The sequence below is a fragment of the Sphaerodactylus townsendi genome, linkage group LG04 (assembly GCF_021028975.2).
Source record: "Sphaerodactylus townsendi isolate TG3544 linkage group LG04, MPM_Stown_v2.3, whole genome shotgun sequence".
Lineage (NCBI taxonomy): Eukaryota > Metazoa > Chordata > Lepidosauria > Squamata > Sphaerodactylidae > Sphaerodactylus > Sphaerodactylus townsendi.
In genome coordinates this window covers 68,713,291-68,730,096 of record NC_059428.1, presented here as the reverse complement: position 1 = coordinate 68,730,096, position 16,806 = coordinate 68,713,291, and the positions used below count along the sequence as shown (strand labels likewise).

Genomic DNA, 16,806 nt, shown 5'->3' with positions numbered 1-16,806 from the left:
GTTCTTCAGTAGTGACTCCTCAAGCAGGTATTCTGACTGGATAGCAGATGCAGGGATTAATCTACAACCTCCTGTACGAACTTCTCGCCGCAAAGCTGTTAAATACTGTAGTACTTCTGAAGATGAAGTATCATTGGAACTATTATCTCCATCAAGAAAGAGGAAAAAAAGACGGAAAAAATACAAACCAAAAAAACATGAGGAGGTATTTCATCACCTTTCATTTACCTAAATATGCTTTAATGGTTAATTGGGGTTAAGCAGGTAAAGATTGTTCCTCTGTGCAGGAACTGGGTCATTATTGGACCCACTGGATGACATTACGTTACAATATTTACTAGGCAGGCTGTGTTTACAGGGTGTTTTGTCACTGCCATCCCCAGTCATCTACACTTTACCCCCAGCAATCTGGGTACTTATTTGACCAACCTTGGAAGCATAGAAGGCTGAGTTCATCTTGAGTTGCCTACCTGAAGCCAACCTCCGTCAGTATTGAACTCCGGTAGACTTAATCCTATCAGGAAGGGTGTGAGAGGACATTATGCAAGTTGCTTTGGAGGGAGACTAGTCCTGACCAAGCTCTTTTTCCTTGTGACTGCCCCAAACAAGCTTCTCTTTGGCACTGCTGCTGGGCATCCCAAGGTTGGCTGAGGTGGTGGAGGTGCCACTGTCTGTCTTAAAATAGGGCCCTTGGTCTGCCATAGATCAGTCTGGCAACACAGTGGCTGTGAAGTTGTAAAATGCTGACTTTTTGAACTGCTGTTCATAAAAATAGACTTGTGTTTAAGTACCCTTTTGCTGAAAGGGTTGTCCACATTTGCATGATAGAGGAGTCATAATTTTTATTTTTGAGAAGTATAACTGTAAGCAGAGGATACACTATAAATTAAGTGCTGTGTTGTGACAGGAAAATCACAGTGCTTTCTATAGTAATGGAAATCTCTGTATGGTTTAGAAAAAAATGTATGGATAATATAATAGTCTTAACAATTGTAGAAGGTTGTATGCTAATATGAGAACTATTTTACAAGGAAGCACAAGAAAATGCTCCAAGCCAATCAGTCAGCCTACAACCATCCTATGATTTTCACCCTCCTGATTGGATTACAGACACAAGACTCCGAAGATCTCCCTTTGTCCCTCAAATGGGTGATGAGGTGAGAATTAAGCAATGCTACCTGATTTACACTCTTTTTAAAGTGGCTTTTTTTGTCTTGTAACTTATCCCACATCACAGGAAAATAACAATTCTGATGTGCTGACACTTGCAAACAAACTACTCCACTGGTATTCTTGTAGCCATAAGCAACTTATATCCCTTTTAAGGCTTCAAAAAGAATAAGCCATATTGCAGTAGTAGGGCACTCTGTAATTGATCACTGGTATGAGAGTCTGCATGCATTTCTCACCTTCATTTTTTTAGGGGTACTGCGTCTTGAGGCAGAAAGGATTGTTTACACATGCAGTTTGATGCTGTAGCCTGGGAAATTTACTGCTGTATTCTGCTTCCCCTGTGGGATGGTGTAGGAACATTTCTCTGTGGCTTCTCCATTTAACTTGGCTAATTATATAGCGGTTAGAGGAAGGGCAGGTAAACGTACCCGGCAGCAGCACCTTTCTAAGTAGTTGATTTAGAAGCCAGCAAAACCTAATTTGATTAATTTTTTGTCAGGTGATTTCTTCATTGATTTTTTACTTTTTAATTAGGTAATATATTTTCGACAAGGCCATGAAGCTTATATCGAAGCAGTAAGAAAAAACAATATCTATGAGTTGAATCCTCACAAGGAGCCATGGCGAAAAATGGTTCTTAGGGTAAGATTAGTTCAACATTAGTGTTTGTCAGTTCTCTAAATATCAAATGCATTGTAGATCTTAACTCATTGGCTCTGTCAAAAAACAAAAAACAATTGTGCAAAATCATAGAAAGATAGATAGAAATGTAGTTTCAACTTTGTGATGGGGTAGGAGTTTGAATCTGAGCCTTCTGCATTCTTGTTGTACTGTATCATGTTTATTTATATAATGTGTGCAGTATATTATTTAGTCTTAGTTGTAATAATGTCCATCGATTGTTTAGCTGCAGTGTCTCCCATTTTGATATTTACAATGAAGGTAATTCTATTGACTTTACCATTTTTGTTGTACTATTTTATCTGGTTTATATTGATGTTTGCCACCCTGAGTCATATTGGGAAGGGCGGGCTATCAGTCTAATAATAATAAATAAATAAATAATACAAGTTGTGTTTTCTGTAAACTACAATAAACATATAGCTGTCAATACTGTTTCTCACTGTTCTAGCATTTAAAGTGATAGGGAATCTGACATGAGAATGATCTGTCCATGATTATATATATGTTAGGTCTCGAACCCTTAAACCAACAAATGGACTCTGAGGTATCGATCAGTAGCGTTTATTGAGCAAGAATCAAAGCACCACACTTAAAAAGCCAGTTCTGCCGAAGCTGGCATTCACAGTCCCATTTATCTCCAAAGCAAGTCCCCCTCCCATTTTCCCAAGAAGTTATGAAAAACAGTCTTTGGAGCTAAGGCGTCCCAAGGTCGCAAGCAGATGGTAGTAGAGAGCCACCTAGCTTTCTGCCCCACGAGATAACGAATGTAACCCTTTCTCATGAGACTGGGGTGTCAGGGGAAATCCTAGTAATCTACAAAGAATTCCCCAGATGTCAGTGGTTATATATAGCAGGCTGGTTACATGTATCTTTCAGCAGCATTGATTTGTTGTGATTAAGAATGTGGATAATAAACCAAATGATTATGGGTTTTGTTTTTAAGGATACTTAAATAACTGCATATTTGGGGAGAGGGGGTTAGCAGGTGGGGCAGGATCCCTCCTCTCTGCATTGATGGTGCACTGTTGTTTCAGAACTATTGAAAGCGTAGTAAATATGCAACAGAAACTAAACCTTTTTTGTTTTTTGTAATTTTTGTTTAAGATTGTTGTAAGCCTCCGTTATTCTCAGTATATCCCTGACTTGCTGTTGCTGCTTCCAACAAAACTATGAATGACTTACTAGACCATTATGCAAGTATTAATGAGAATCTTTATTATATTCTCATGTTAGGAACAAGAATTGGTAAAAATTGTTGGGATACATTATGAAGTTGGTCCTCCTACGCTCTGTTGTCTCAAGCTTACTCTTATGGATCATGTTAGCGGACAGCTTCTGGACAAATCCTTTTCTCTCAAGTATGTATTTTTCTCCACATGTCTTTTCTAAGTTTAGAGATAATGTAAGTAGTTTGTATGCATTTGGGGACTAATGGGCCTAAATCTTCTATCTAGATACCATGATATGCCAGATGTCATTGACTTCCTTGTATTACGTCAGTTCTTTGATGAAGCACGACAGAGAAACTGGCAGCCTTGTAAGTTTTTATTTATACTTTTTAATAGTCTGTGGTAGTAGCAAGTCTATGTGAAGAGATTTCAACCGTAAAACAAACTTTTAAAACTTCCAACTCCTTGACAAATTATTGCTAGTACTTTACTATGATTGATTTAATAAACCTTTGTGTTTTTTCAGGCTTTAGTGTTGTCTACACCAAACTGGATATTTATTTTATTTATTTATATATGCTGGGCACAGGGTGGCGCATATACATTCAAAAACAATATATAGAATCATTTATAAAATCAAATCACCAGAAAACAGATGGTGAATCAACAAGCTAAATCTATCAGAACCATCCATCTCATTTCAACCAAACGCCCCCTGTCTGGGTGTGGGAAAGATTTAATAGAGGAGGTGGCACCAGGTGACAATAGCCCATTGCTGGTTAGTTTGGCAAGAGGCCAGCTGATCAGAGAAGAGAAGATGCATGGCCTCAGCCAAAGGGCCAGTGGAAAATCTCTGTCTTACAGGCCCTGCAAGGCTGTAGTGTCTACTGACAAAGTTCCACTAGGCTGGAGCTAAGATAGAAAAAGACCTGGCTCTGGTTGAGGTCAACTTCACATTCTTGGGACTGAGAACCCCTGGTTGATTTTTGCCATCAGAGTTTCTTCCATGGGCACTATGGGGTGATGCAATCTTCCAAATATGATAGTCCCAGACCGCTCAGGCCTTAAAGGTTATAACCAAAACCTTGAACTTGACTCAGAATTCCACCAGCAACCAGTGCAGCTGTTGCAGCACCAGCATTATGTTCTGTCTCACCGATACTCTGGTGAGAAGACTTGCAGCTGCATTCTGGACAAGTGTCAACTTCCCAGTCAGTCTCAAGGGTAGGCCTGCATAGAGCGAGTTACGGTAATCTAACCTAGAGGTGACTGTCACATGGATCACTAAGGCTAAGTCAGGGCTGGATAAATAGGGGGCCCGCTCCCTAGCCTGTCAATTAAAATGTGTATATTATAACACATAGCTGAATATCTTTTTCTTCCTGTAAATTTTGTAGTTCTTTTATTCCTGTATATTTTATAGTTCTAATATAAGCAGTGTGTATAAGTTAAGATCAAGGAAACCAAATCCTCCTTCATTAAATGGAAATTGCATTCCCTTCAAAGAAATCTGAGATGGTGAGGAACCCTAAATACATTTCAAAAACAAATTATTAATTGTATGAGTATATTGCACATAAAACATAAATAATCCTAGGTGTAGTATACATTTTGAGTATATTTGCTTTCCCCCATATAGGCAAGTTTAAAGTTGCCAATCTATCGAAATCCAAAGATATATTAGGTTGTTATAATTTAGCATAATCATGTGCATAATGTCTGTAAAACTCAGTGTTCCAAGGTAAGTAATAACATCTTGGTACTATTGGCAATATCCAAAGGCAAATATATTCTGTGATGTATGGTCTGGCATCCGCTCATACTTTGTCCAATTTATTGAATATGCAGACAGGTCTCCAAAGTTATTTATGAATGCAGGAATGGAAAACTGAGTCTGAAATGAATAAATAAAAGATCATCTGCATAAAGAATAACTTTAAATTCCAAGGAGTTATATATAAAGCCATGAGTGTTATTATTTTGTCTAATAGCACAAGACACGTTCCAAACATATATCAAAAATAAGAGGAGAAAGAATACAACTTTGTGTAGTAGTCCTCTCAAGTAGGAGTGGCACAGAAAATATGCCCTTAGTCAACACTATGGATCAGGGAAATGAGTAAAGAATTCTATTCCAAGTTCTGTCATGGATACTATCCACAGGGTTGGATGCTGTTGACTCACAGAATGACTTTATGCAAGATTTTGGCTATGTATTACTCTTACTGAAAAGCTACACTGTGGAGGACAGCCTTGGGAATAATGTGAGTTACAGGAGAGTGCAACCAAGAGTGGGGGACTGGCAGAAATCTCTCCCCCACCCCCAAACAATTTGCAGTACTCATGCCAAGGGACAGCTTCTTCCCTTTCATTTCCAAACCCTACATTTGAGGCAGTTTTTCAGGACTTGGGGACCTGCAGCTGGACGAGGCAAGTGGCAAAAATCCCATTAACTGGTTCATTTTGGGGCAGGACACCATTAAGCTCATAATCTACAGTGTTGATGTTGAACTATGAAATTGCATTGTGTACCAGTCTGTTATAAAACAGCTGGCCTTATTTTCCATGGGATTCTAACCAAAAAAAGGTGGTTTCAGAGAACTGCATACCATTTTTTCTTACAGATGACCGCTTTCGTTCAATTATTGATGATGCTTGGTGGTTTGGAACTATTTTGAGCCAAGAACCATATCAACTGCAATATCCAGACAGCCCTTTTCAGTGTTACAGTGTTAAGTATGTTCATGTTGTTTACATTATTTATCAGCAGTATTTATGAATTATAATAACAATACATTATAGAGAACATGAATAGAATGGTTATTAATTATCAAGGAATTAATAGTCAACAATTAATAGTCAGTAACTGTAGTCATTAATGTTCCAAATAGTAATGTTCCAAAGTCGACATTTTTGGTACAGTGAGCACTTATGTAATCACCTCACGTAGAATTTAAGTTAAAATACTTTAAATATGACTACTAAATAAAACAGAATGAAGCTGTAGTTCAAAGGCTTTACTTGCATCAATTGTTTAATGAAGAACTGGAGAACAAGGAGGAAGAAAAACTTGTCTTTTCAGTCTTGATTTTTCCCTGTGCTTTGTGATGTTTTATATTGAGCAGCAATATACATGAATTAAAAGACAATTTCGGAGGCTCAGGATTTTAAAAACAACATATGATCAGGTAGAAGTTTCCACAGTTCACTCCTTGACTTCACTAAACAACTTTGAACACAGGACTGCTTCCTTGGTTAGCCTTCATTCAGAGAGTTAAAGGCTCATGAAATCTGGTTGTATAAAACCTATTTAGAATGAGAGAATTGACAGCTATAGTAGTTCTGGGTTTGGATCCTGCATTTACCTTAGTGGATTCTAAAAGTGACACTTGTGAAAAATGAGAATCTGTATCCAGTTAAATTCCACAGATACACTGGGTTAGATCTCAGTACTTTCATTCAGAATAAAAAACCCATACTGTATGACAAATATATTTTATAATGGACAATAGTGATTTGGAGAGGAATAATTATTTGGAGAGGAATAGTTACTGTATATACTTGTTTATAAGTCGACCTGCATATAAGTCGAGGCACCTAATTTTTCCACAAAAAACTGGGAAAACTTATTGACTCGCGTCTAAGTCGAGGGTGGGAAATGCAGCAGCTACTGGTAAATTTCAAAAATAAAAATAGACACCAATAAAATTACATTAATTGAGGCATCAGTGGGTTAAATGTTTTCAAATATTTATTTCAAAGAAAACCAAACTAGCTCTGTAAGTGGAAAAGAGGGTCATCAAAAACAATATGGTGTCAACAATAACTTTAAAAGTACAAAAACCTTAGCTCAACCAGCAGCCAAGCTAAAACACAAGAGTTAAAATCCTTCAAAACTGGATTTTTGGTCAGGGGAGGAATGTTTATGTTAGCAGTACCAACATTTCAGAGTATCTTTAGGAGACCCTCCTGATGATACCACCCAGGTTTGGTGAAGTTTGGTTCAGGGGGTCCAAAGTTATGGACCCTCAAAATGTAGCCCCATCTACTATTAGCTCTCATTGAAAACAATGGGGGATGGGGCACCCACTTTGGGGATCCATAACTTTGGACCCCCTAAACCAAACATCACCAAACCTGGCTGGTATCAGCAAGAGATTCCACCCAGGTTTGATGAAGTTTGGTTCAAGGGGTCCAAAGTTATGGACCCTCAAAATGTAGCCCCATCTACTATTAGCTCCCATTGGAAACAATGAGGGATGGGGGCACCCCCTTTGGGGGTCCATAACCTTGGACCCCCTGAACCAAACTTTACCAATCTTGGATGGTATCCTCAGGAGAGTATCTTGAAAAATCCCTGAAATTTTGGTGCCACTAGCCTATAAACTGCACCCCCTGGAGGCCGACAAAGTAAAAACCCTAAATATTCTTTAAAGTACACCTCATTCGTGTATAAGTCAAGGGGGGCTTTTTCAGCACAAAAATGTGCTGAAAAATTCAACTTATATGTGAGTATATACAGTAACTTGGAGAGGATGCTAAGCACCACATGGCAAAATGATGTGCAACTAAGGTTGTGAAATACTGAACTGTCAGAAAGTTTACTGATTATAGTCAGAATATTGCAGTGACGGCTAACCTATGGCACTCCAGATGTTGATGGACTACAATTCCCATCAGCCCCTGCCAGCATGGCCAATTGGAGGGCAATGCAGGGCAATGCAGAAACATTTATTGTTTATTTGTTTTGCCTATTGTTAAATCTGGAGAATTTGTGAGGAGGAAAGGTTAATGAGTCACTAAATATATAGGTGAAAAAACATTACCTGTTCATTCTGTTTTGCTTTAAATTTGCTTTTCCTCTTTTCTGTATTTCCTGTAGCATCAGCAAACCTCCCTGAAACACTTTAAAATATGTCTTAAATATGGGCAGTATTAGGAATAATATTTTATGATATCTTCATTGTTGACTTTTTTCTTTATTAAATAGGTGGGACAATGGTGAAACAGAAAGACTTAGTCCATGGGATATGGAACCAATTCCTGAGAATGGTATGCATCAATCATTCATTAACAGTTTTACTTGAGATGTATACATGAAAGAAAAAATTAAGGCAGTTTCATGCATTCCGGAGAAGCAGTAGTTGCGCAACTCTTTCCGTACTTAGATAATATACCTTCATTTAAATAGGTTTAACTTTCATATATCACTTCAGCAGTTTCTTCAGAATTTTTTTTAAAGAGTTGCTTTATATTCTCTCCAAAGTCACTGTTATCCAGATCAGTATGTGATGCATACTGTCATGGTAACTGATAGGGAAGCTGGACAGTCCTGAGCTGAAAAATGATCTAATAGTTAAACAGTCTCTCTTTCCTCCTTTACCCACTCCCACAGTTTTTCTTTTTTTCAGAACCACAGCCTTCAAGGTACCTGTTTTCATATGTTTGAAAACAGTCCATGGAAATAAGCACAAAATCCCTTGCCTCAACTATGATAGAATGCATTCTGTAAAACTGGGAAGGGCTCTATTTAAAATCTACAGATTAATTAGTGAAGCACTTTTATATTCAGTAATTCATACTTTTCATATATCCCCTTTTCCTTATTGTACTATATTACTGAGCAATAGATCTTAATTCCACCAGGGTACCTGTGTTAGTCTGATGCAACAAAATTAAGCAAAATACCAGTGGTATCTTAAAGATTGCAAAATGTATTCTGTCATAAGCTTTCATGAATCAGCTCATTTTATCAAAAACATGGCAAGAACCTCTTCGGGAAATAAATTTATACTTTAAAAAAATGCAAGCAACAGAAAGGTGGATGTGGTGAAATAAAGTTAGAAACAGTAACCAACAAAAGAAAATTTGGTCCATTCAATCAGGGGAGGAACCCTGCAAATTGTAGGCATCAACCTGCAGTTAGAGGTAGGATGAACATATAATCACATCTAATCCAAGAAAGGTGCAACAAAACATCTGCCAAGCTGAACTAATTGACATTTATAAAGTCTTGGTCCTTCTGATCTATCGACACCCATGGTGGGTGAGGAAACTGTCCCAGTCGGACTAGGATTGGACATAAAAATCCTTATGGTCTCACATTTTTTTCAAGTGGAAGCTCCACCAGCATGCTCATCTTGCGGTTAATTGCTGTTCAGCAGGTTTGGCATCAGTGGCTACTATTATTTCACAAAGGAATCTGCATTTACAAATGTGCTTTTATCTGCATTTACAAATGTGCTTTAAAATTTTTATGTTTTTAAAAATTTTCTATAAATATGAACAGAACAGAAAAAGGATCAAAAGAGTTATAATATATTCAAAGACTAAGAAAATAGAAATTACTCATATAAAATTGTGCACAGTTATCTAATAATCTAACAAGCAATGGGCATTTAGGAAAATAGGTGTTATTGAGGATATAAAATTATATAAATGACATGAAATAATATTACCTTAATTGTACAGAAATCTTAAAATAATGTTATGCAATAAACTATGCTATGTTATGCGATAAAACTAATAATATTTGACAATGCTATAATAAAAATTCTATTAAACTCAAACAAATAGGAAAATTTGATAACATAATTATTATGATATTATTTCTCACATGTTCATACTGGAGTCAGCATAGTTATTATCATCTATCCATAATATATTTAAATATTATATATGTCATCTTCCCTTTAAACTGCTTATCAATACAGCATTTCATTGAGATTATTGATAGTTTATGTATATTATTTCAACAACTTCCTTGTCAACTTCCCTTTGAAAAGAACCATATTAATGGCATGCTTACTTATCTTGAAATTCTTTGATTGGTCTCTTATTTACAAAGTTCATAAATATTGCTATTACTGCATATTCAGTTAGCTTGCTTTCCCAGTCATCTCAGCTTGGACATTCTTCTGCCTTCCATTTTGCTGCGACTATAATTCTAGCCACTGTTATCATATTTTGAAACAGTTCTAGGATTATTGGTGGCAACTACAACAAATTTGATCTTTCTTTCTTTCTTTCTTTCTTTCTTTCTTTCTTTCTTTCTTTCTTTCATCTTCTCAATATTCTTCTGGGTAATATACCATGTATAAAACATCTTGTATCAATTGTCTCTTAATGTTTGGCTAGCTGTAAATTTTTGTCTTTTGTCCGTAGTTTCTCAGAGTTTAAAAGACATGTCTTCCTCAAAATTTAGCATACATTTAATCATACGTGTTTTAAGACTTCTTTTCCCCTTGGGTATTTACGATACCTTCATACATTACCCATTGGTTATTATTCCTCACATTTTTGTCATGATAAACCTCTACAGGAGAGATTAGTGAGGATATTGGAGGACTTATTCTTTTTTGTGTAGATTCCTGAATTCTAAAAAGTCTATCTCTAAGTACATGTCTGCCTTGTTGCATTTTTGTTGATCTGGGTTTTTAATCTAGTTCACAATCAAGACCAAGCCAGCTGCTTGGTTATATAATTTAATATTGAGTACTGGTAGCTCTCTTCTCTAAATCTGATTCTTGGCTTTTTGGCACTGAAGTCTATTTCTGCCAGTCTTTCAAGATTTTTGTGTTGTATATTGATTAGCAACATCTGATATAGAAGATAATACATTAATTATTACTGTAGAGATTCTTCCTAGCCATGAAAATATCAATTTAGACAACCTTTGCATGTCCTTTCGTATCTTCAACCAAGTTGTCTCTGAGTAAAGTTTCATTTTGTCCAGTCAGGTTTATTCCCAAATATGTAATTACAAATATGCAATTGAATTTGTTGTTATAACATATTCTGTAAACTTTTAAATATCTTTGCCTGTTTCATTAATAATTTTTCCTGTTTCATTAATAATTTTTAATTATGGTCGAGATGTAATTCCCTAATTATTTGTCTCTACTGCTACTGAACCTTTGCCAGCCTTTGTGTATCTGGAGTGAAGGGGAGGTGCTTCCCTCTCTGCCTTCTTACTGTCTCCTCAGAATGAGGGACAGGGTTTAAGTAGGAAAGCAAGCTAGTTGTAAAGAAAAAAAGGAGTAAAACTATGTGCCCTGTGCCCATGGCCAGTTTTTCCATAGTTGCTGGCATGGTAGTGGCTGTAATCTGTTCTGTGCAGCTGCCTTGCTCTCCTCTTGGCAACTGCCTAAGTGTTGATATGAGAGTGAGGATGAGGCCCATTGCTTAGGGAAGCTCACCCATCTTCCAGTTTCTGTGGCAGTAGCTGTTTCAAGGTGAGAAACACCTACCAACCACGTATCTTGGGAGAGGTGGCACTGACCACAGGCTTCCTCCCAGCTCATACACTGCCAGTGCTCAACAGCCCAAAGATCAGTTTGCAGCATAGGTTGGGGATTATGGACTCCCAAGCTCCTTCCCAGTCCTAGCACTGCTGGCTCTGAGTGCCTGCTTGGTCGATTCTATCTTCTCTTCACCTCTTGGCAACAAGAAGAAGGAGGTGGTAAGGCAGAGGAAGCGGGGGATAGTGGTGGCAGCCCATATCCTGTGGCATTCTCATTCATTTCCCTGGGTTGCCCTTCGGTTTCCATCATAGCTGGGGGTAGAGAAAGTATGAGGCAGTGGTGGCAAACCAAATATTGCCTACCGTCAGTACCACCTGCTGCAGTTGCCTTTTTCTTTTCCCTTCTAGTGCTTCCCCTCAACTACAGAAGCTAAGATCTCCTTTTCACAGCTATTGCTTGCCTGCCTTCTCTCCTGTGTATGTACAGGAATGTGGAAAAGCTCACCACACAGCCATCAGTATTCACACTGGACGTTATCTGGTGCTTCTGCATTTTTTGGATTTTTGTGATCCTACCATTTTAAAAATATTTGTAATTTTTGGCAAACCTGGGAGTTCTTCCACACCTGTAGAAAAATAATCCTTGACTGTATCTAGCCCCATTCTCTGGAGTTTTTAATATCAGGGCTAGGTTCAGAATTAAGAATATGATTATTCCTGAATATGTGATTGTCTTTGATCTTAAAATTTTGTTTCACCAGTGTATAGAACATTACATTTACTGCATTGGGGTGTTTTTTTCTCCTAATACCATTTTATTATTTGTTGTAAATAAGTAGTTGATCAGCCTGAAGAATTAGGTGCTAGTGTTTCTGTGACTGCTGAAGAAATGGCAAAACTACTGTACAAACCTCAAAAAGGAGAGTGGCAGGGAAAATCTCAAAGTGAAGAATGTGGACGGATTATTTGTGGAATTGATCAACTTCTGACACTAGGTAAGGGTTTAGAAATCTGATTGCTCTCTGTAATTATTTCTGTAATTAATAGATTGAAGGTATATAGGATGATAAACTGCAAGCTTATTCAGTTTACTCTTCCACTTTTTCTAAAGCAAGATTTAATGCCTTTTTAAATTAACAAAGTATTTTTATATATTGGGGTAATATCTAAGCCAGTGTGTTATTTAGCTGCATTAATTGACTGAAATCACTGTTTTGACAGATATTTCAGCAGCATTTGCTGGTCCAGTTGATCTGAACACATATCCAAAGTACAGTACAGTAATAGCTTATCCAACAGACCTTTGGACTATTCGGACGAGACTAGTCAACCAATTTTACAGGTTAGTCTAATTTAGTATAAGAGAGAAGAGAGCATGTTTGTCTTGCAGAATTTCTGCAATGTTAAGCTATCTGCCATTCACGTTCAGAATCTTTGGAAAATCCTCACAATATGTTTGATTAATCAGTATTTTCCCAGCTCCCTTTAACTTTAGTGGATATTCAAAATACTTACAGTGCAATCCTTTTGATTTCAGTGGGATTTGACTGGAATAACTGTAGGATTACACAATAAACAAAAATATATAAACAAGTTTCATTTGTGTGCTCATATGCTGTGTGCCTTGTATCTTGTGTCTGTCTTTGTTTAGATTTTTCCAAAGAGCCTTTTTCTGATTAGATACAGTTCCATATTATAACAGCATTTCAGGGGTTTCATATTCCAAAAAAAAAAAAGCCTTTAGTTAATCAGCATCATAGTGATCATATGCTGCACTTCCATAGTTGTTGTGTGCTGTCAAAAGTTATAAATGGGTAGTCTTCTAGTGGTTTGGAGTTACAGGGCCACTTCTGGGCTATCCAAAAATATGAAATATTATACATTTTACCCATCATTTAACATGATTAAAATAAATTCAGGGTGGCAGATGAGTCAGATGTGACGAGTAAGGATTTCAGGCGACAAAAGTGTGAAGGATGCTGATGTACTTCTGCTTCTGTTCAGGAATACAGTTTTATCTCTCTAAAGAAAACTTGAAGAAAGTAACAGTGGGATCCTTTCACTTACTAGAAATCTTGTGTAGCCAACCTCTAATGTCTAGTTTTCATGCTGAGAGCTTCCATCATGTTTACTTCCCATGACCATTAAACTATTCTTTTTTTCTTACTGTTGCCTGTAGGAGACTCTCTGCATTGATTTGGGAAGTCAGGTGTGTTGTGAGCAACGCCAGGACCTTTAATGAGCCCAACAGTGCCATCACTAGATCTGCTCAGAAGATCACAGATCAGCTCTTAGAATTCATACGGTAAGAAGTATTTCAGACTGAAACATAACATGTGGAAAACTTGGTGCGTTATAAATTGACTACTGCTGTCACATCCTCTTTTTGCTATTCAGAGTAGCTGCAAGTTTTAAGAAAAAAATAATTGGATGTATATTTCTAAAATAGTGATTGTTGGTGAAGCAACACAAAATGAGAAACCAGATATAGTTTGAATTTTCTGTAGCACTGACTAGTGAACCCATCCAGGGAACTACTTTCACAGGACACTTTCCTGTTGTCCCTGGAGTTTGGGGGACACTCTGTAATTGTGTTGGGTATACATAAATAATATTGTTGTGACTTAAACATCATGTTTTTGTTTTTTAGAAATCCTGATTGTACAGATATTTTTGAGCTGTGCATTGCAACAAACAAAGAAGATAGCACTGATGCTGATGACCTGGTAATGATTGTTGCTTGTGTAGCCAACTGCTAATCTTCTTATATTTACTGTTTCTTTATCAAAACATGTCCCCTCCCTTCACTCCAGTAACACTAGTTTGTATTCAGTATCATGAGTTTGCTTATTGTGATGTTTTCTGGGACAATATATATACATGGTGATTTTAGTGTGCATATCTGATATGTATTGCAGGATGATGAAGAGACCTATGTACCAAGATCAACTTCCAGAAAAGTAAGTAATTATGCTGTAACCTCACCTTTTCCTGATCAAGATATTAGCCTTGTAATGATGTTACTGAATAGATGTTAAATATGATCTTGTTCAAGTTATACCCCGTATGTTTGGATGGCTTGACAGGTAATTAGCAAACTTCCTTAAAATAGTCTTCATGCGTAGGAGCATTATATTTTTATTTTCTAGAGATGGGCTTTGAAGAAGACCAAGGTGAAACCCAGCTACGATGAAAATAGTTGGAAGAAGCAATGTATGGAACTTGTAAATTTAATTTTCCAATGTGAGGATTCTGAGCCATTCAGACAACCTGTTGACCTGGATCAGTACCCTGTAAGTTGCTGGTCATTAATATTATTTTTAACATGTTCAGTTTATAGCTGTATTTATATAGTGCTTTTTTGTTTCTCTTCTCTTTGGTGTTATGAAGCAGTTTACACTGAGAGCTTTTTTTCCTTAGACGACTGCATAAGCTTTATAATTCAGTAGAAATATAAATACTCTCAAAAAAGAAATATGACTGATTCTGCTTTCTAGGCTGAATGTACTGATTGGAGAAGATAAATCATATCATTGTCATTTTATTCCAGAATAATCACTCTTAATTTGCCACTCCATTTATACACATAGTAGGGGAAAAGATCTTTTCCCATCCTGATCTATGTGAAATAGTAGATCTGCTGAATATTTTAAGCAGGGATTCTTAATCTTGATTTAGGGATACTGAATGTATACCTCTCAACTTTTATAAGAATAGAATTTCTCAACAGCCGCAAACATTAGAAACACAGGAAATATGTTTTGGGGCAGTAGGGTGGATTCTAACAAACTGTTGTATATCACACAAGTGTGTTTCCATGTGTTGATTGCTTTCAAACATGTGCACAAAAGAATGATGATGGAAGAATATCCATGGGAGAAGGATGTTACTCTGGAATTGGGAAATCTGGAAATTTTGGAGAGCAGGAGAATCTTTATGTAGGAATCAGCAATCTTAGCTTATGTTCATCTAAGAATCTTTCCTCAATACTAAAGCAGCATATTCCATCTTGATTAATATGGTTATCCTTTTGTTTAAGCCTCTAGAAAAAATCATTCTGATTCATTTTTGTATTTGTCTTTCAGTGTAAGGGGTTTATCAAAACTCTTAAATAACTGAGGCTTTTTATCATATGCTTCTTTATGCAGGATTACAGAGAGATCATAGACACACCAATGGATTTGGGAACTGTGAAAGAGACATTAGAAGCTGGAAATTATGATACGCCTATGGAATTGTGCAAAGATATCAGATTAATATTTAGCAATGCTAAATTGTATACCCCAAACAAAAGGTCCAAGGTAATATTTTATATTGTGTACCATATTACTCAAATTGGCATCTATTAAAGTAACATAATGGTTAAGAAAACAAAAAATCAGAGTCTAAGGCTGATGAACTGATGTTGTAAGTTAAAATTCTATTTCTGTAAAAGATACTGATTTGAAGTACAGCTTGATTTCTAGTTGCAAAGTAACTGTAAAGAACCAGTGGATAGTCATTTGCGGGGGGTGGGGGTGGGGGGCTGAGGGATCAGTCCAGCATTGAATACAAGCTTGATAAGGAGCAGTGTCTCATTGTTAAGTAGTTACCATGCAACTCAGTGACAATTCCACCCCTAAAGCTTTATAAACATATGGGCAAGAGTTGTTGTCTAGTTGATGTGGGGTGGATGTAGATTTGCACTACTATTCTTTTTACAAAAACTTCAGTATCACTTTCATGTTTGATTTAAGGAAAACTGCAGTGAAATCAGATTTCATCAGACTTTGAAGAAGCTTAAATACACTTTGGATTCCATTAGCACATTTTCTTAACATATGGTGGGAATTAGTTTTGATTAACTCTTTTTAAAAACTTATTCTCACTAATATGGCTTATCTTGTAGTAATTGAAATTATTTTTCAGTAAATGTGTTAAACAGAAACAGACGACTGCCAAAAATACCATTTTGAGGAAAATAAATGCCACTGGGATCTCTATTTAAAATAGTTCTGATTTAAGTGTTAACTTTTAATTTGTTGTTTTTAACCTAGATATGTAGTATGACGTTGAGGTTATCTGCATTGTTTGAAGAAAAAATAAGAAGAATCCTCTCTGACTTTAGAACTGGCCAGAAACACAATGAAAGATTGCAAAGAATTCAGAAATATAGTAGGAGATGGCGAAGTAAGAGCAAACCTGCACAATATTCTATCAAAACACTCAGGTAAATAACCTATAAGTAGGAGCACTGTGAAATAAACTGTCAAATTTTTCACCAAAGTTTATTTTCTTTCATGCTGACAATTTGTAAGGTATAGTAATATAGAAGACACTAGGTCCATAGCCCGATTGGAAGCAGCAGCATCTATGTGGACATTGGAGTCATCGGGATTATTAACCTGGGAAACTACAAGGCCCACCCAACCACCGCTTCCAACAGGTTCAGCAGGGTATTGGCCAATGCTTTAGGTAGACAGAACACTAGCCAGACTCTTTGGCATCCCACACAATGCCTGGGACAGGGGTAGGGAACCTGCGGCTCTCCAGATGTTC

The 16,806-nt window shown here is 36.8% G+C and overlaps 1 protein-coding gene across 3 annotated transcripts in view; it reads left to right on the top strand.

Moving 5' to 3' along the window:
• Nucleotides 1-16,806, top strand: part of BRWD1 (bromodomain and WD repeat domain containing 1) — a 67,026-nt gene that overhangs the window by 27,228 nt on the left and 22,992 nt on the right. For 2 of the 3 annotated variants that reach the window (XM_048492621.1, XM_048492623.1), the window contains 15 exons: nucleotides 10-205; nucleotides 1,032-1,157; nucleotides 1,708-1,815; nucleotides 3,091-3,215; nucleotides 3,312-3,394; nucleotides 5,651-5,762; nucleotides 8,017-8,078; nucleotides 12,105-12,263; nucleotides 12,490-12,610; nucleotides 13,448-13,573; nucleotides 13,919-13,994; nucleotides 14,187-14,228; nucleotides 14,418-14,561; nucleotides 15,417-15,569; nucleotides 16,305-16,477. In XM_048492621.1, the coding sequence (XP_048348578.1) occupies nucleotides 10-205; nucleotides 1,032-1,157; nucleotides 1,708-1,815; nucleotides 3,091-3,215; nucleotides 3,312-3,394; nucleotides 5,651-5,762; nucleotides 8,017-8,078; nucleotides 12,105-12,263; nucleotides 12,490-12,610; nucleotides 13,448-13,573; nucleotides 13,919-13,994; nucleotides 14,187-14,228; nucleotides 14,418-14,561; nucleotides 15,417-15,569; nucleotides 16,305-16,477 (1,806 nt within the window). The remainder of the gene's footprint in view (nucleotides 1-9; nucleotides 206-1,031; nucleotides 1,158-1,707; nucleotides 1,816-3,090; nucleotides 3,216-3,311; nucleotides 3,395-5,650; nucleotides 5,763-8,016; nucleotides 8,079-12,104; nucleotides 12,264-12,489; nucleotides 12,611-13,447; nucleotides 13,574-13,918; nucleotides 13,995-14,186; nucleotides 14,229-14,417; nucleotides 14,562-15,416; nucleotides 15,570-16,304; nucleotides 16,478-16,806) is intronic. The other variant, XM_048492622.1, reaches the window with a different exon arrangement.